This window comes from Mesoplodon densirostris, chromosome 2 (assembly GCF_025265405.1).
Source record: "Mesoplodon densirostris isolate mMesDen1 chromosome 2, mMesDen1 primary haplotype, whole genome shotgun sequence".
In the NCBI taxonomy this organism is placed as follows: Eukaryota; Metazoa; Chordata; class Mammalia; order Artiodactyla; family Ziphiidae; genus Mesoplodon; species Mesoplodon densirostris.
The window spans coordinates 121,737,267-121,757,932 of NC_082662.1; the positions used below are offsets into that span (position 1 = coordinate 121,737,267).

Here is a 20,666-nt window from a genome sequence, read left to right on the forward strand (position 1 = left end):
ACAATTGCAAAGAGGTGACTGGGGTAGCAGCCCAGGTTTTATAAGGTATCACTGCCATTGTGAGATTCCTAGAAGGGAAAAACGCAAGACTGCAGAGCACCAATTATTCACCAAGGGTGGTGCTCAGAGAAATTTGTCAGGTCTAAGATCTTACTGCGTTAGGTTGCACTGTGTCCCTAGTGCCACCCAACAGGGTCACCCTGTCACTTACATGCCTCTTTCTCTGCCAGGTCCACTGCAACAACATGTTTGCTAAAGGTGTGAAGATTTTTAAGGAGGTACAGTGCTACTTTCGCTCTGAAGCCAATGAATGGGAACCTAACGCTGTCTCCTTCCCCCTTGTCCTGGATGACGTCAACCCCAGTGCTCGGTTTGTCACGGTACCCCTCCACCACCGCATGGCCAGTGCCATCAAGTGCCAATACCATTTTGCTGACACCTGGATGATGTTCAGTGAGATCACCTTCCAATCAGGTTGGGAGCTTGGGGGCCCCTTAGGGAACTGGGAGCAGGGTGGTGAAGGATGAAGGAGGTGTCCAGAGCTTCTCACTGGCGGGTGTCTGAAAGGAGGACGGTTGTACATGTGGCTTCTCATGGGTAGATAGAGGGACTCTTTTCTGCGACTAGTGTGGTTGTGGAAGGGTAGGGATGAGGATGTGGAAGTGGACAGAATGTTTACTTGGCTCTCACACACATTTGTCTAAAAGAGATGTAAGATAAAGGATTAAAGAAAATGAGTACAATGTGTTAAAACCTTTATGTAAATCAAGCCAGTTAAGGGGAAGCACACCTAAACATTATTAAAATATTTAAATGAAGATGTCTAAATAAAAATAAAGAGAACAATGAACCCCCATCCATCACCTAGCTTTACTAACCATTGTTTTTTTTGTCATGCTTGTTTCATTTATTCCTCCCTTTTTGGTACAGTGTTTTGAAGCAAATCTGAGACATTATTTGATTTCACTACTAAAATTTTAGAATACACCTGAGAAAATAACATTACTTTCATAATAATGCAATTATAACATCCAACAAATTTCTTAGTAAATAATTCCTTAATATAATATAATAGCCAGTCCACATTCAAGTATCCCTGATTGTCTAATAGTGTCTTACTACAGTTGGCTTGATTGAATTAGGATCCAACTAATTAGCCCCTCTTGGTACATTTCCTTTATTATATTACTAGGTGGTATCTCTTTTAACCTAAAACAGTTTTAAAAAAAAATTCCATTCTGGTTTCGCTGATTACTTTCTGTGGTGTAATTTTACTGGAGCTTCTATCCTCTGTCATCCTGTAGACTGGTGGTTATATCTACAGGTGAATTTGATTCAAATTCAATATTCATTTTTGCCAAGGACTTTTCATGGATAGTGCTGTGTACTCTATGCTGAACCTCATCATGGGGATGTTATGTTAGAATCTCTTACTTTTAGTGATGCTAAGATTTATCTCTGGGCTCAGGTGGTTATCCTTTCATTGAAAAGTTCCCAATGAACTTTCTCCTTAGGTTTTATCCTCCATTGATGACCAGTGCTTAAATTATTTCATTAGGAGTTGCTAAATGGTGATTTTCTAATTCTTTTATTCCTTCTGCATTTATTAGCTGAATTTCTTCTGAATAGGAGAACTATTCCCCATATGCTTGTTAACCCTGAAATACAGTTCATGTTGGAAGGGCAGCATACTTAATTAATTTTTTCATCAATTTACAAAGTAATGGGTCAATGCTCTAGCAAGCTTCAGTGGTATCTAATAGATTTTATTTTGGTTTTCATCCTCACTAACATTAAAGAGGACACATTTTTAGAGATGTGTTAAAAAAAGGATTTTTTAAAAATTTACTTATTTGGTTGCTCTGGGTCTTAGTTGCAGCAGGCGGGCTCCTTAGTTGCAGCTTGCAGGCTTCTTAGTGGTGGCTCACCAGCTTCTTGGTTGCAGTACATGTGTTCCTTAGTTGCGGCATGCGAACTCTTAGTTGCAGCATGCATGCAGGATCTAGTTCCCTGACCAGGGATTGAACCCAGGCCCCCTACATTGGGAGTGCGGAGTCTCATCCACTGTGCCCCAGGGAAGTTCCCTCTCTGAGGATTTAAATCTTATGACAGGATTCTTTACCTGAGTTAGAGAAGAATCCATCTCTTATTCAAAATAGAAGTCACTAAGTATCATATATGTACAGTTGACCTGTGAACAACATGGGTTTGAACTGCATGGGTCTATCTATATATGGATTTTTTTCCATAGTAAATATTACAATACTACACGATCCACAGTTGGTTGAATCCATGGATGCAGAACCTTGGATATGGAAGAACCATGTATATGGAGGGCTGATTTTAAGTTATATGCAGATTTTCCACTGCGCAGAGTACTCAGTGCCCCTAACCTGCACATTGTTCAAGGGTCAATGGTACATCTCAAAGAGGAATATAATTACTTAATTCAATACAGTTTCTTCCTGAGAATCTCTTCTTTTTTATTCCACTGACCAGAGTCCTTTTAGATACTGTCTTGAATCTCAGTCTTAAGGGTCTGACTTTACAGCACTTATCTGATTGTTCCTTGTATATCTCCTTCACTGTTACTTCCTCTTTATACCATATACTACTTACAATGAACATGTGTGCATTCATGCATAAAACATTATTGAGCATCTACTATGTACCATGCACTGTCTTAGTTATTAGGTTACAATGACAAATAAGACAATGTCCTTGACCTAAAGGTGCCCAATGTTTCATAGAAGATGGATGAGTAAACTTAAAATATGAGACACTGTGGTATGTACTAAATGATATAGACACTGGGTACTACGGAGCCAAAGAAGAAGTAAATCCAAATCAGACTGAGGCAGGAGTATATTATTTGGAGTAGGGTGGGCTACTGTAACAAAAACTCCAATAACTTATTGTTGCTGACTAATTATTATTTATTATTACTGATAGTCTTTGCATATTCTAATTCTTGACCCCCTTGATTAGACAAGTCAGAGAGAAAAATTAGTTACCAACATCAATCTGTCAAATAAACTTTTGGGAGCTAGTCCTAGAAGCTTCAACATCACTGTAAATGATACTCTAATTTATTTCTAAGGAAGAAGGCTTAATTTATAAATTAAAGAGCTAGGACTATGAGGCACAGTGAAAACTCTTTTGTAAAACACCGTAATTTCCTTGAAAGGAAATCACATCTTAACCCTATGTCTGTCCTATGTCTACTTACCCATTGTATTCTCTCTACATTTTGTTGAATTTGGATCTCACTTCCTATGCATGATTTATGATAATGTGTGGTCACAGCCCTCTGATCACTCTCTTTAACTTTTTTGTACCATGACACTTAGTAGGTAATAATTGAAACAAAATTTTTACAAAAGAAAACTTGCCCTTACTATTTAGATGAATGGCGATATTTTTTACTTAATATATTATATGATTTCATTTCTAAGAAAGGCTTTTAGCAACACAGTAAATCGATTTCACAAAGTGCTAGCTTACAACCTGCCTTCAGAAAAACCACTACCGAGCTGTCTTCTCCCCAGCTCTGACTCACCCTTGTTTTGTGACAGATGCTGCTATGTACAACAACTCTGGAGCCCTGCCCACATCGCCTGTGGCACCCACAACCTATGGTATGTATGCTTCTTGGTTATAAAAATTAAGTTGAAGGGACCTCCTGGAGGATGAAGAAGGGTGGAGATTTGCAAAGGCTTGACTGTGTAGCAGGCTTGATACCAGGTGGCTTTCAATGAAGAGTAGCTCTGGAAAGATAGGACAGACCACCTCCAAAGTTAAAGGCCCAACCTCACTCTCTTCCCTGCTGGTCCATGTGATTCTTCTGCTGAGGCAGAGTCTGGAGCTGTTCCAACTGCTTCTTAGAAGTTTGGGAAGCTTGGAGCAAAAACAAGGAAAGGGATATTTCTAGGTGAGACCCATTGTAGGGATCTCAATGAATGAATGGAACAAAAAGCTAGTCTCTCCAATTGGAGAGAAATATGGAAAAGTGTATGCATTGCTTCAAACAGTCACTGGCTGTATAAGTCAGCAATCTGGGAAACACGTGATCAAGTGTCTCCAAAGAGGACTCTCAGCTGCCTTGGCATGTCTCAATGAAGAGTGAAACTGATTCTTCACCTGTTTTTCATGAGGTGTGATTAGGGGCCATGGTATAAAGGGAGCAAAATTTTGGGAGGAATGGAAAACCTCTCCATTATCCAGTCTAATACATGAGGAAGAGGAAGCTACTGTCCCATGGATGAGGACTGTAGGATATAGGAGCACAGTAATACAAGAGTAGCAAGACCAAGTGTTAAGTGGCATCTTGTGGAATTATCCTGAAGGAATAGGTTCTGCCTTCTTTTCTCTAGTCCAAGCCTTTATGCTTTTCCTTGCCCCTTGAGATGATAACATTCTTCGTCCTTCTTTTCCTGGTTACAGATCCAATGCTTAAAGTTGATGACAGCAACACTCGAATCCTGATTGGCTGCTTAGTGGCCATAATCTTCATCCTCCTGGCTATCATTGTCATCATCCTCTGGAGGCAGTTCTGGCAGAAAATGCTGGAGAAGGTGAGGAAGTGCAGGACAATCACGGGGTAGGAAGCTGCTCCATCCTTTCCTGTGCTGCTTCATTAATATCCAAGCCAAGTTTCTCACAATTCTATTCCTACTTCTTTTTGTACTTGAAAGTTATGGTTGGGGAGGACCTGCGAGTCCAGTGGTTAGGACTCTGTGCTTCCACTGCAGGGGGCACATGCTTCCCCCATGGATGGGGAACTAAGATCCTGCATGCCACGTGGTACGGCCCCCAAAAAAGAAAGTTATGGTTATGCATCCTTCTGAGTGCCTCCTCAGATTCTTTTAGTCTAGGCCAAATGATCTATATAATTTGTATTACATTTGTCTAACACTTTACAGTCTGCAAAGACTTTTTCCTTGATTTTATTTGAACCTCATTGAATAATTGTGAGTTGGGCAGAGTAGTTATATTTAACTGTTTTGCTCATGAGAAAATGTGATGTGCTCAAGGTCATACAGTTAATATCCTGCTTTCTATGCTTGTTCTAATTGTCAGTCTTGAAATATGTTGACTTCTTTTCTTCTAAAATATATACCTTTCACCACGGATGGAATATCTATGACTTTTCTTGGTGTCTTAGACCAGATAGCAATTCTGGGCACTGCTGCTAAATGTGTGATACTCTTGGGGTTTGCTGATGATAAAGTGTTTCTACCTTTAGTCATGGACATTGTTCCTGGTCAATGAGCTCAAATGGATGTGGACTGTGAGAGATCATAGATACTCTGGGCTGTGAGGCTTTGAGGTGCCCATCAAGGGCAGGGAACAGGAGGGAGGGTATAGGCTGATTGTGTTTATAGACTAAGTATTTGGGGATGGGATCTCAGAGGAGACCAGTGCCTATGTAGAGTACATACCAGAAGAGGGGAAAGGGCACTGTGAGAATGGACTGGAACCTTCTGAACGCTTTGTGAGTAGGACAAGAGGAAGAGGCTGAAATCAGAGAAGTGAGGGGAATGACCCAGACAAGTAGCATGCAATTCCTTCTGATCTGTTACACATTCAAGTTCTGAGATGATTGAGGTTTATTTTAAGGACTTTAGTCAGGAATATTTCACAGAAGAGAGGGTCTCTTTGCTTCCCACAGAGACTTCTAACATTAGTCTAAAAATTAAATTAAAGCTTTCAATCCATAAATAGTGACTGAAGGCTGAAAGGCAGAATCCACAGAGAGCTCACTCAGTGGCATGATGAGGCAACATCAAAACCTTTTGTCTTTTAGAATGCTAGAACACACTTGGTATCTAAATTCCACGATGCGGGGTAGCAAAGAGTGGTGGTGGTAGCAGCTGATGGTCTGACGGTTCATTGGACAGCTTGAAGCTGTGTTCTTACTGAACAGTCTGTTATGACTGCATTTTAGTTGAGGGGGGAGAGTCTGTGTTCTCTTCCCTGTGAGCTATTTTTCTCTTTATTTGAGCCAGAATTTACCACTCTTTGAGTCTTTCTTCTGAGTCCCACTGGAATATATTCATGGGCTGGGAGAAGAATTTTGGATTGGAGACTCTCCAGGTAAAAGGGAGAATAAAAATTTTGCCCTTGAATATTTAACTTGGTCCTTCAAGAAATTCTTTCTGTCCCTGTACATCCTGAGTAAGATAACTCAAGATGATCTGGAGTGACACAGGATTGCTTCTGGGGAAAAGAATTTTTTTGTAGAAGACCCTTAAGCATACCTATGTATTCCAAATACATTGCTCAAAATAGCCTTATGCTGTAGTATTACCTGCAGGATACTTACAGTGGTGTCCTCAGAACTTTCTCTTTGAGAGAGTCAACCGATATTTATTGAGTACCTACTATGTGCTGGGCTCCATGCTCAGTATTGAGGATATTACTGCAACAAAGGAACTCTCAGTCTCGGGTATGGAGCAGACATCTAAGTTTCTCCACTGAGCACCCAAAGTGTATTTGTTGGAGTAGAACGTTTCACGTGTTTAAATCCAAATAGTCACATATACTTAGATTATGAGATTTTCCTTTTGAAGGAGCAGGCAGGTCATATTAAATAGAATGATGGAACAATTAGCTGTTTTATTCTTCTTATTCCTGTGTTAGGTATAATTCATGTTAGTATCCCTAGCACCTAGGGCTTTCCTTTCTTATTTTGTAGCCATTTTATTTTTGGTTAGTAAAAATGTGGGGTCAAGCGGGTATTACCCTAATCTACAATGCCAGAGTGGTCAGGTGAACTACAGATTCATCATGTTACAGCACATTTTTTGCGTTAAAGAGCATTTTAATTTATGCCTACACAAAATCAATCAGTTGAGTGGTGTCAGGAAAACCCATTATTTAGCAGAACATTGAAAACTGTAAGACTGAGAAATTCTTTGATTGGCTACTGATAGGTTCTAATGGTGTCACGTGAATAAGGCTTGTAAGTGTTTCAATGGAAGTTAATTAATGTTGGCAGTGCAGAAATTTGGAAGTCAAATTCTGCCTTGAAGAAATGAAAGATGATTCTGAGTTTCTACAACACAGGCACTTGTGGAACCAGACTGAACCCCTGTCACTTGCATTGCTTCTGGAGTTTGAGTATTAAAGAGTTATTTCATCTGAGTGGAAGAGCTGGGTTTAAGAAGAGGAAGGAGTGATGATCCCTTTTGTGTCAACATGCCTTTCTCCCCTGTCCTTCTCTTTCAGGCTTCCCGGAGGATGCTGGATGATGAAATGACAGTCAGCCTTTCCCTGCCAAGCGAGTCCAGTATGTTCAACAATAACCGCTCCTCATCACCAAGCGAGCAGGAGTCCAACTCCACTTATGATCGCATCTTTCCCCTTCGCCCTGACTACCAGGAGCCGTCCAGGCTGATACGGAAACTCCCAGAATTTGCTCCAGGGGAGGAAGAATCAGGTGAGGATGAAACAGTAAGCAGAAAATTGAGGGACAAGATTTATAAAGGTGTGACACTATTGCTCCTACTCAACCAAGTCTAATTTTAGCCTAGAGAAGTCCACCTTCTCCTGGGAAGTCCACTCTTTCTTTCTAGATTTGGTCTACTGCTGCTCCTAATTGAATCTGGACATCTCTCCTTTTCTACTGCACGTAGCAGATGTTTGGAGGGACCCACATGTCAGAAGAAGATTAATAAATAAAATACATTACTAAGGTGTTAACACCAGAAGAACCTAAACAGTCCAACTAGTCCAACCTTCTCATTTTTCATAGGAGGAAAGTGAGAAGGCCCAGATAAGGTACTCACCCAACATCAAACACCAATAGGGGTAAATTCAGGACTAGAATTTCACTTGGAGAAAAAACAACGAAGCTAAAGAGATCCTAGAATTCCCAGGTTTTAGTCACCTAGATAATTGAGTTACTTAACTTTTGTTCATTTCTCTTTGGTGAAAATTTACTTGACTAATACAAGATTTTATTACGAGAGCAAATATTTCTTGTCTTTTCTCAATAAAGTGTTGTTTTGGTAAAACAGTGCCAATTGATTCACATTCCAATGTCTTTTAAAAAGGGCTGCAGAGTGACATCAGAGGGGATGCTGGGGTCATTGCTGAGGCTCAGAGCAGCTTTTCTGTCCATAATGTCAGCATCTGAGGAATGACCCCAGTCAGTGGAAGAGGACTGATGGTGTTCAGGGGAGAGCTGATTGGAGAAGTAGCTGGACTAACCATGAGAGCAGAGGCTTTTCAAGGGAGTCCTTCCAAAGGAAGAAAGGAAACTAATGTGTATTTACCACTCAGTGGAAAGCAAACATTGAAGGAGCATATTGAACTACGGGAATTTTACAGAGACAGCAAGAATAGGGATGTAATTTATTTCCTAGGCCGAACCAAAGTGATCTACCTACTTTCTGAAGTCTAAAAATCCCCCCTCATGTTTTAATATTTTTTAAAGTTAGGATGTGTCTTAAGCTAGATCATATACATTTAATCACAGTTTTTTTTTTTTTTTTTTCTTTTTGCGGTATGCGGGCCTCTCACTGTTGTGGCCTCTCCCGTTGCGGAGCACAGGCTCCGGATGCGCAGGCCCAGCGGCCATGGCTCACGGGCCCAGCCGCTCCGCGGCACATGGGATCCTCCCAGATCGGGGCACGAACCCGTATCCTCTGCATCGGCAGGCGGACTCTCAACCACTGCGCCACCAGGGAGGCCCTAATCACAGTTTTTAATCCCTGAAATGGGTTACTAAAATCAGCGATTATATCTTAAAATTAAGGAAATATGCCATTAAATCCTAAAACTTTAATACTCCTACCCTAACTAGTATAGTGAGCCTTCCTGGCGCTTCACCACAATTCCACAAGATTAACCAAGGAGGTTATTTTTTATTTTTTATTTTTTTAAAGAAGATGTTGGGGTAGGAGTTTATTAATTAATTAATTTATTTTTGCTGTGTTGGGTCTTCGTTTCTGTGCGAGGACTTTCTCTAGTTGTGGCAAGCCGGGGCCACTCTTCATCGCGGTGCGCGGGCCTGTCACTATCGCGGCGTCTCTTGTTTCGGAGCATGGGCTTCAGATGCGCAGGCTCAGTAGTTGTGGCTCACGGGCCCAGTTGCTCCGCGGCATGTGGGATCTTCCTGGACCGGGGCATGAACCCGTGTCCCCTGCATCGGCAGGCAGATTCTCAACCACTGCGCCACCAGGGAAGCCCCAAGGAGGTTATTAATGATCACGTAGTTATGAGGAGAAGGTAAGAGATAAAATGGTGCCTACATTCTGGAGGCCCCAAGAGAGAATCTCCAGAGGAATCATTCTCCAAGTAAGAATGTCATGGTGTAGGTTAGGCTGTCTTGGGGGCATGTTTTAGCTCTCCTCTCAGATTTCCTTTCTTGAAGATATCTCAAAAGAGGCCCCTTGGAATGAGACTCATTGTCCTTGTCTTCGCAGGCTGCAGTGGCATTGTGAAGCCAGTCCAGCCCAGTGGGCCTGAGGGTGTGCCCCACTATGCAGAGGCTGACATTGTGAACCTCCAGGGGGTGACTGGAGGCAACACCTACTCCGTGCCTGCCATTACCATGGACCTGCTCTCGGGGAAAGATGTGGCTGTGGAAGAGTTCCCCAGGAAACTCTTAACTTTCAAGGAGAAGCTGGGAGAAGGCCAGTTTGGGGAGGTGAGCTGATTCTTTGAGTGGGGCCTCCAGTCCTTGGTAGTTCAAAGGAAGTGGTTGAATAAAAATGGTCAGTAGAGCAAACTGTCCCATCCAAAGTGGATTCACACCAAATGTCTCCTCCACTTGTCTCTCCTTGCATTGTTCTCTAGAAGACTAGTATTGGTCAGCCTCATCTTTGTCAAACAGCTGTGGAAATCCTGGGAATTCTGATTTCTATATAAGAGTTTTTAAAGCAGGAAAGTCACTAGACTTAGATATTCTGAAAAACATTCAATATTTTCCAAAATTTTTACAACAGGTTACAAAGGGTGGGGACCCATAAGATGTGATCATCTTTTATAAACTGTCCAAGAACATCCTGCTATTGGATAGCCACTTTGTTTTTTCCCTTTTAATTGGAGTTACATGTAAAATGGTCAAAAACAACCTCACCCCTGCCTTTGGTCCCAGAACCAGCCACTAGGGAATGAATCACTAACCAAGATAAGGAGGAACACACTTCTCAATTGCCCTCATAGTGATGCATGTAATATTTGACTTTTCACTCTTACATCAGTTACATGAGCCTTCTGAGAATTCAAAGCAGTGATTTAAGTGGCAACAGAAGGTCTTCAACACCACCATCTAAATTCCAAATGTAATTTGGTTTCATAAGAATATGTTATTGGTTTCCAGCATGGGTGGCATGCTTTAACCTTGGGTAGGTTTGGTGGTGGTGGAGGTAGAAGGGTCCACGGCATCTGTTTGTGGTGTTATATACACTCATTCTGTCTCCTGGGTTGAAAACACAGGTTTGTTATACAGTTACTAATGCCTAGAGGTTCCTGATGATGCTAATCCCATACTAAGGGCTTACCTTAGAGAAGAAATTGCCTAACGTTTTGCACGATCCCGTAACTAAACTTCCTTGAATCAAAGTTCAAGTATTTATACCGAATGACATTTTATAGTGGGCTATGCTGTAATAAAATACCATGTTATAGATTCATTCACATATTTAATGTTCCAATCAATGTATTTCTTTTATAAAGCAGTAACATATCACATTAGCTGGGTACCTTACCATTTTCTTAAATCAGTTATTTGAGTCAAAGATGTGTTGCACGTATCTTCTTACCGGTCTTTTTGATTATTTTGCCTGAGTTGTAAGAGTTAGTTTATCTCCAGGAAATGCCCAGCAAGAGTACTGAGACATCTTCAGGAGAAATGATGATGCTGAGACTAGATGACTTTTGTCTAGGTTCATCTCTGTGAAGTGGAGGGAATGGAAAAATTCAAAGACAAAGATTTTGCCCTAGATGTCAGTGCCAACCAGCCTGTCCTGGTGGCCGTGAAAATGCTCCGAGCAGATGCCAACAAGAATGCCAGGTTTGTGGTCTGCATTTTAAATTTTCCTTTATGTGTTTCATCTTCAGGATCAGGAACCCTCCTGGAAACTTCTGAGCAATTTGTTTCTTTTGAGATGGGAAGGTCTGTGAGCTACCTCACATTTCCATTGTTGTGCTTTATTTTTCTGATGGGTCAGTAGTCCTCAGCTTCATTCTCATCTCTCTCAAAAACAAATGTACATTTTCTGTTGGATATGCTACACATTTACTTCCTAACCCCCTTTGCACAGCACTGTACACCCCAACATACACTAAAGACTGAATACGTACCTCTTCAATCATTATACACAGACGCACGCCTGAATGTCATTACCTCCCCTTGCAGACTTTTCACAATCACACACATCTTTCTTGCTAAGTTTCTCCCATTCTCCTTTTCCCCCCACATCTCTATTTACTTTCTCATCCCCTTTTTTCTCTTTTATGCTCCTTTTCTTCTATGTCCAGCAACCCCCCAAATGAGAAGCTACCTCTACTTGGAAAAGTATCCATGGACCTCAAAGCAAAAGGATCCACAGTCCTTTAGCAGTTTTCCAAACTGGCTAATAATCTCTTGGATCCTTTACTACATAAATTGCAGTTTCCAGCCACACTCCGTTGTCTGACAGCCTTTCCATTACAGTAATGGTGAGTTAATCCTCACCCAGAGAGGCATGCTGGTTGAAAGCTGGTTGTATGTGTCTCAGAGAAATCTGCACATCTGGGTAACATATGTATTTCCCCATTTGTGTTGGCTTGATGTGTCTCACTGATATTCAAATTTATAGAAAGTTTATGATCCCTATTCCTTAAATTATCATAAATTCCAAGAATGGTGTTAGGGTTTTATTAAAAGTCTTGCAATTGATAGGATATAGCATGAAGAAGAAAGAAAGGCAAGGGAACAGAACTGTGGAGGTTTTGGAATTTTAACTGCGAGAATTTCAATCTTAAGGATACTAGTATGAGTGAACAGGGACATCCTCTGGGTCCCATAGAGAGATAGAATATTCCTGATATTAATCTTAGCATGTGATTGGAGAAGGTGGCAAGATGAAAGAAAAAAAACTATGGGATGTGACAAAGCCTTTGCCCATTGTTTTTTTTGGTGACGTTGGGTGTCCCACCTGTGCCCACTCCAATTTAGCAATGATGGATGGCTTAGGCTCTAAGCTCTCCCAAGCCATGGACCCCCCGCCAGGTTTGAGATTGAAGGGGCAATGAAAGAGGAGAGGTGTTGTGTCAGGACCACACTGATTTCAAGGAGTTTATATTGACATAGTATGACTTCCAGTCCAGGATTCCTAGGAAACTCACAGGAGACTTATAACAGGTCTGCTTCAATAGTTTTGAGAATGTGGGCTAGTGGCCTCAGTAACCTAAATATTGCTACTTGGAAGGTTATAGCCCACTTTGTGACTCAAGGGTGGTTGTCACCATCTATTCAAAAAGTTATTAGTTTCGGCCAAGTGAGTACTTCTTTTGAAATGATGCTGCATTACCACCGTGAACTTTAAATAGCTGTTTTGAACAGGCTACTAAATATGTGTTGTGACTGACTGCTGGTGCACCCTGCATTAAAAGAAACCAGTATGAGAAAATAAAAAAATTATCAGATTAAACCAGAGGGTGGTTATTCACTTTATAAAAAGTGCCTTCACTTTACTTATAGAGCGACTCCACGGCTTTTTGTTTGTTTTTCTTTTTTGGGGGTTGCTGCATTGGGTCTTTGTTGCTGCATGTGGGCTTTCTCTAGTTGCGGTGAGCAGGGTCTACTCTTTGCTGCAGTGAGTGCGCTTTTTGTTGTGCTAGCTTCTCTTGTTGTGGAGCATGGGCTCTAGAGCGCAGGCTTCAGTAGTTGTGTCACACAGGCTCAGTAGTTGTGACTTGTGAGCTCTAGAACCCAGGCTTCAGTAGTTGTGGCTCACAGGCTTAGTTGCTCCGCAGCATGCGGGATCTTCCCAGACTAGGGTTCGAACCCGTGTCCTCTGCGTTCGCAGGCAGATTCTTAACCACTGCTCCACCAGGGAAGTCCCTCCATGGCTTTTAAAAAAGGTAAAGACCCCAGTGCAGTTAAGATATGACTTTCAGTTGAAGGTTTTATTTTTAAGACTAGTTTTTAGCAACATATATTTGATTTAGCAAATATTAATCACTTTCTATGTGGCAGGCCTTCTGTTGGATAATAGGGATGCAAATGTGAATGTCATGGTCCATGTTTCCCCCACCAAATTATAGTTGAATAAGGGTGCATCGCATTCCAGGATGAGTAGAATGAGACAGTTTCCAGGTACCAAGTTCTCCGTTCTCTCAAAGGTTATCCAAAGGGAAACAAGACTCAGTATAATGGTTAGGACTAGACTTTGCTGTGTCTTCTTTCCCCTCTTGATTCTAACTCTGGCAACCTCTGGGTTTATCTATGTCTCTGTCCTCCAAAGGAATGATTTTCTTAAGGAGATAAAGATCATGTCCCGGCTCAAGGACCCAAACATCATCCGTCTCTTAGCTGTGTGTATCGCTGACGATCCTCTCTGCATGATCACTGAGTACATGGAGAATGGAGATCTCAATCAGTTCCTTTCCCGCCATGAACCCCCCAGTTCTTCCTTCAGCAACGTACCCACTGTCAGGTAAATACGCCGGGTCTTCTGTCTCTTCTCTGTGTTCATGAGACTAATCTGGGATCTGAAGTGGGGAGCAGTGAGCCTTAAACTTCATCATTGTTCTGGAACGGTTGGGGAGGTTAGTATGCAGGGAATAATAAAGCAGCTGCCCTTTAGGGGAAAGCAAAGAGATTCATAAAGAATAGAGAAGGGATATTGAGGTTGGAACCCTAGTTTGTTGGTACCAACTATAGGGTGTGTACCTTTCACAGCTTCCTCTTTCCAGAGGCTACTTTCTCTCTTCCTTTATATTTCCTCAGTTATGTCAACCTGAAGTTTATGGCTACCCAGATTGCATCTGGCATGAAGTACCTTTCCTCACTTAATTTTGTTCATCGAGATCTGGCCACACGAAACTGCTTAGTGGGTAAGAACTATACCATCAAGATAGCTGACTTTGGAATGAGCAGAAACCTGTACAGTGGTGACTACTACCGAATCCAGGGCCGGGCAGTTCTCCCGATCCGCTGGATGTCTTGGGAGAGCATCTTGCTGGTGAGTTTCCTGTGTTTTTGAGCTCTGCCCTAGCAACTGGCATGTAGGTAGATGCAGATGGCATGTAGGGGTGCACCTGAGACAGCAGGAGGCAGACAATAAATAGACTTTGATATTTTCTCTGACTTGAGATGATTTACTTTGTGTACTAATTATTATTTTTAACACTTGCCTGTTTCTGCTGATAAAATATAACATGCTTACTGTAGAAAGTTTGGAGGAAAAGGTTAAAAATATACCCATAATGAGAAGAGATTCAGTACCATTTTTTTAATCTCTACCCTTTCCACCTACTGACTGATCTTAATTAATTTAGAGTATTAAAATCTTGTCATTTAAATAACTGTTATCCACACAAAATATTTTTCTTCTGTATTAATTTCATAACCATGTTTCTAATTAATTATTTAGATTGATCTCTATATTTGTATTTTAATGATTTTCACCATTTACTTTTTAAGGTCCTCATTCTTTGCTTTATAATTTTTATCCAGCTTTTGATATTCTGGACCACAGGTGAATAAGTTTTTTCCAAATACCTCTTAGAAATATATCTTCTGACCATGCATATTTGCGACAATTTACTGTTGATTTTATACCACTTAGCTGACTTATAGAATTATTAGACTTTAAACTTTTACTTCCTACAATGCTGTGTATGTGTAATTTTGTCTTTTGTCATTTAATATTACAGAGAAAAGCCTGATAGCAATCTAGTTTTGTTAATTTATTATTAATCTGTTTGTTTCTTGTTCATATCTTATAGGGTTCATAATTAATGTTGAAATAAGAAATGTATAGTTATCCCCTTCCTCTCACCAAGATGACCACTATTAATATTAATATTTTAGTGTATTTCCTTTGAGGATTTTTTTCTATACATGTATTTCTCTGAATATATGTATTATATATATAATTATTTTACACATTGGGACGATACTATGCACATAAAATTCTCTCTCACTGGCAGTAAATATTCTTCAAAAACATGATTTTAATTGCTGCATAATATTCTATTGTGTGGATATATCCTATAATTTAATTATGTCACTATAATTTGATATTTAAGTACTTTCCAATTTCCTTTGATTATAAATGATGCTGTGATATATACCATTTTATGTAAATCCTTATAAAGATCTTTATCATCTATATAGATGAATCACATATTTTACTCATTTCTAATGTGATTATTAAGCTTTGTTCCCTTTAAAGGTATTGTGTGGTGTTGTAAAGGATTATTAGACCAAGATTCAGAGGGTTTTGGTCCAAATCTCAGTTTTTCCATTATTAATGGTCTTGTTAACCAGGAAATTTTAGTAAACCTCTCGTCTCAGTTTTCTGATCTGAAAAATAAGGATAAATAATATCATCTATGTCAGCACTGTATTTATTGAATAGAACATATGCAAGTATTTAATACATGCTGATTGCATCTGAATCTCATTGCTGTCACTCGTTAGTCTATCCTTCAAGACTGTGACGATTAACGAACGAGTTAAACAAGTACTCCGGGCACTTACACTAGATTTCCGTATCTCTCACATAGAAACAATTGCTTCCCATTCTAATTTTGCTTTTCCCCTGGGCATTTCTCCAAGGCTACCCTAGATCCTAGAGTTTGACCTTCTAACATGCACTGGGAGAGTCAGATAGCTATGGCTGCGTCCTTTTCAGCCCTTGGATCTCATCTCTAAGAGAAGTAGACCTCAGCAGAAATCCTGAGGGTGAGAAAAGGGCCTGTAGCTTGGCATTGAAACAACTTCCTATTGTTGTTTCCAGATCGCCCATGAGTATATTGGCAGTCCCAGTATTCCTTGCCCTGGGTTGTAAAAGTGGCAAAACTCCAGATTATGAAAACCTAATCAGCTCTTGTTGTGCACAGATTATTCTTTTTCTTATTTAAACAGGGCAAATTCACCACAGCAAGTGATGTGTGGGCCTTCGGGGTGACTCTGTGGGAGACCTTCACCTTTTGCCAGGAACAGCCCTATTCCCAGCTGTCAGATGAACAGGTCATCGAGAATACTGGAGAGTTCTTCCGAGACCAAGGGAGGCAGGTGAGAACTGTTGGGGGTGGAGAGATGTGGCCTTGGGTGCTCTTGAAGGAGAGAGAAAGAAAAGTTCTGACTTAACAGGATAGGTCTGAGCTGGAAAATGGGCTACCTGGATCATTGTTGTTTGTCTCTAATTATCCAGCTAATGTAAAAGACCAAGAACTTTTGTCACTAATTATCCAGGTGATGTGAGAGACCAAGGTCCTCCCTAGGCATCCATACACTCTGCTTTATCCATGTACCAACCTGTTGGTCATTGGAGAACATGAGGGGTCCCCTCAGGCTTCTCCCCAACTCAAAGATACCAGAAAATAAAATCCTATCTCTCATGTTTGATCTATTTCCTGGTCTAGGCTCTATGGTTTGTCTTCCTGGTTGAGAAACATAGAAACAAAAATGTAAGCTTAAAAGTGAATAAGGGATTTATTAGCATTCGTTAAAAACTTGGTTTGGACTATCTAGAAATGTTTCTCGACTTACATGTCCAGAGACCTTCAGGTACATCCTGGCCTTGCTATTCTTGGAAGGCACCTCTGGGCCCAGGTGCTGTGGCATCTCAGGACTCAGAAAAGCTGGGCTTCTTAGCTTACAAGGGCCCCAATTCCTAGTTAAGATACTACAAGATTCCTTGGATGACTCAGTGTTTAAAGTTCCTATGAGACGTGGGATTGAAAGCTCGTTGGTGGTGGGAGCACTGAGCCCCCAGAGTGGCCTGGCTACAGCACACACTTGGAGTGTGGCATCTCAGGCAGGAAGATGATAACAGTTGAGGAGAGGGAGAAGGCTCTTGCAGAAGATTAAAAGTAGATCCTCTGTGGCTTAAATGGATCAAAGCAAGCAAAAGATAAGGGAATGACTAGAGATTGTACAATATGTAGCTTAAAAATAGGAAGGAGGGGTCCTAGAATTTTATCTTGATACTCTGCAGATATTTTGGTAGCAGGAGATCTAAATTATCTATCTCGGTTATGAGGTAATTGCCTTCTTACCTTGGCAAAGGGCAGATTTACTCCGGTGTGCATGAGATAAGAGAGTAGAAAAAGGAAAAATGTTTTTTCTCCTGGACTAGTAGCACATCGTGGCCACCTGGTTGACCTACTAGATTCTTGTGGCCAATTAAAGGTGGTGCATTCAATTAGAAAGTGTAATTTTATTATCATAATGATTCTAACTTGAGTACATCCTAGAATTATAGGCAAAGGGAGGAATATTTTAAACCTTTCAGTTTCCCTCATCTTATTATTCAGTGATTGAAATCCCACATAGAAAAAACAAATTTTACACGAGGGAAAATTGAATTATCAAACATTCAGGCAAGAAAGGCATGCTTCCCCTCCCCCCACTTTATGTCCACTGTCTGCTTTGCATTTGAATAATAAAGTCAAATATTTGACTGAAGCCAAGACCAAAGCCAAATATTACCATTATATGCTGAGTAAGCTTCTCATCTATAAGTTTGAATTTTTGATAAAAGTTTATTTAATTTAACATATGAACTTACTAAACATAATTTATTAAATTTGCATTTTATTACAATTTACAAAATTTAGTTACTTTAAATTTTATTAAAATTTCAGTATTCAAATTTTAAAAGTTTGACATTAGAATTAAGGACAGTAATTTCTCAACACTGTCAGCTGCTAGATGGATTTTATGGTCTCTAGACTACACATGTGTGATCTAATTTGTTTTCAAATGGCACAATGTCACCAACTTGTTGAACATAGCAGATATAATGCAGAAGAAAACTTTTCAGTAGCACAAATTCTAGAAAGAATCTTATACTTAGGGCTCACAGCTTAAGCAAATCTTAAATCTTTTGTATTCAATTGGAAGTCTATAACAATAATTTCAATAATTTAAAAATGTATTTGACATTTTTGTTTTCAATTTACTTTTACAAACTGTAAAGAATTCTCAGATAGCACTTTTCTTAAAAGCTCATGGTCTAAATGGAATTAAATAATTAAAAATTGGGACTTCCCTGGTGGTGCAATGGTTAAGAATCTGCCTGCCAGTGCAGGGGACACAAGTTCATGCTCTGGTCTGGGAAGATCCCACATGCCACGGAGCAACTAAGCCCGTGCGCCACAACTACTGAGCCTGTGCTCTAGAGCCCGTGAGCTACAACTACTGAAGCCCGCACACCTAGAGCCCATGCTCCGCAACAAGAGAAGCCACCACAATGAGAAGCCCATGCATCACAATGAAGAGTAGACCCCGTTTGCCACTAGAGAAAAGCCCATGCACAGCAACAAAGATCCAATGCAGCCAAAAATAAATGAATGAATGACTGGATAAATAAATAAAGTTTAAATTAAAAAAAATCAATGCTCAAAACCATCATAAGATATCATCTCACAACTTTAGAATGGCTGTTATCAAAAAAACAAGAAACAACAAGTGCTAGTGAGGATGTGGAGAAAAGGGAACCCTCGTGCACTTTTGGTGGGAATGTAAATTGGTACAGCCTCTGTGGAAAACAGTGTGGAGGTTCCAAAAAAAATTAAAGATAGAGCTACGTTATGATCCTATGATGCATGACATAAGCTGGTGTTGGTGTGGGAGAAGGCAAGATGGAAATAGTTAATGATTTACCAGCTGCAAATGTTGGACCCATATTTCAAAGAGCTTGAGAAATTTAGGTTTGCTTCGGGAATATGTCAATATACCAAGGTGTTAAAAAACATAGGTAAGGAAATGACAGCAATAGATTACAGGCAAGCAGGAGATGACCTGGAGTCAATAGAGTGGCATCTTGCTGGTGGAAGCAGTCAGTAACTGGTGCTTTGGGAGTAGAGCCAAATACAACTCTAGGCTGGAATTCAGGGCAGGGCTGTAGAGGGGGTAAATGTACAAATATTGGTGAATAATGTAAAGAAGAAATCCAATCTTCTCTCCCTGGGACAGTACAGGAGAGAGGGAGCACAGAGAAGGTTATGGTTAGGAGCTACATGGATATATCCCACATCTCAGTGACTAGGATTTTATTCCAATAAAGGAGCTGAGGCAACTAATATACTTTCTGCCCTTGCCGTGATTGGCTCAATCAGAATAAACCTCACTGTGGCTAGGCTATAAATAGAGGATTTGGTGTTCTAATCACTTGCTTTCCAGTCTAAGATGTCTTCTTGCTTCAGTTTCGTCTTTTGCATGATGGTAGGGACCACAGGATGGCCCATCAGGAAATTCTGCTCCAGAGAACTGGAAAAGACAAAAGGAATGGAAAAGGGACTGATGGGATTTAGAATTCTCCTGAATAGGAAGAATAGACACCCCATTCATTTCACTTTCCAAGTCCAAGAAAATGGGGAGTGGGCAAATCATACTATGATGCAACTGCTCTTCCTTTCTCTGCGCTCTTCTTAATATTCTCATTTTTTGTTCATTTTTCTTTCCAAAGACTTACCTCCCCCAGCCTGCCATTTGCCCTGACTCTGTGTATAAGCTGATGCTCAGCTGCTGGAGAAGAGACACCAAGCACCGTCCCTCATTCCAGGAAATCCACCTTCTGCTTCTTCAGCAAGGGGACGAGTGATGCTGTCAATGCCTGGCAACAGGTCCTCCTCACAAGACCTACCACTCACCCACGCCTAAGCCACTCCATTTGGACATTGAATGGACCTGAGAGACAGAGGCTTGTTTGCCTTTATCTCTTTCTGTCCCTCGTCTCCCTCCACTCCACTCCCCCACTCTCTACCCCGACACATATATACTTTTTTTACATTAAAGAACTAAAAAGAAAAAAAAAAAAGCCTAGGACAGAATAGGGCAGATAAAATCTAGTAAAGAATCTTACTTGATATACTGAAAAAGTTGGATAACAAAGGCTAGATAATTGACATAATTTATAAAGGTTAAATATGCTTGTGTTTATGAATGTGAAGATTCTACAATATGTTGTCCATGTCATCTTTTAAAAAATGGTTTCAGAAAGAAAAACTTGAAGAATAGTAATGTCTTAGGAAACATGAGATTAGACTTAGGGAAAATACCTGGTAAGTGTGGAGAATCTGATGAAATGGTATTCAGTAACTAGTCACCAATGGTTTAATTTCCTAATTTGGCCTGTAGACATGTCCTGAACTCTGCATTTTCCTCTCCTGGCAAAGTAGATGTTAACATGCTTGAAAAAACCCAGCTTCTTTGAATGGGTGTTTTGTTTGTTCATGGGCAGGGATCAGGGTTGAGATCTATATGCATAGGAAATTCAGAGGATGTACATAGGAAAGAATATCTACTTCAATGAACAGGAATCGTCATTTGCAAAAAAAAAAAAGCTTCGTGCATGGAAGTATTCTTGAATAGAGAATGGACACAGGAAAAGAGACCTGTGGAGGACAGGTAACAGATGTGATATCCATTTCTGCAGAGGGTCCTCCTCTTGTCTTGTTTAGACATTTTCAGGTGTGTGTTTTAGTGAGAGTCT

The 20,666-nt window shown here is 40.5% G+C and overlaps 1 protein-coding gene across 3 annotated transcripts in view; it reads left to right on the forward strand.

Moving 5' to 3' along the window:
- The window catches only part of DDR2 (discoidin domain receptor tyrosine kinase 2), a 151,247-nt gene extending 130,870 nt beyond the window's left edge, over positions 1–20,377 (forward strand). For all 3 annotated transcript variants that reach the window (XM_060090848.1, XM_060090850.1, XM_060090851.1), the window contains 10 exons: positions 231–474; positions 3,576–3,638; positions 4,444–4,574; positions 7,231–7,441; positions 9,432–9,655; positions 10,896–11,023; positions 13,461–13,652; positions 13,946–14,180; positions 16,091–16,240; positions 19,641–20,377. In XM_060090848.1, the coding sequence (XP_059946831.1) occupies positions 231–474; positions 3,576–3,638; positions 4,444–4,574; positions 7,231–7,441; positions 9,432–9,655; positions 10,896–11,023; positions 13,461–13,652; positions 13,946–14,180; positions 16,091–16,240; positions 19,641–19,775 (1,713 nt within the window). In that variant the 3' untranslated portion in view covers positions 19,776–20,377. The remainder of the gene's footprint in view (positions 1–230; positions 475–3,575; positions 3,639–4,443; positions 4,575–7,230; positions 7,442–9,431; positions 9,656–10,895; positions 11,024–13,460; positions 13,653–13,945; positions 14,181–16,090; positions 16,241–19,640) is intronic.
- Positions 20,378–20,666: the final 289 nt, after the last annotated feature.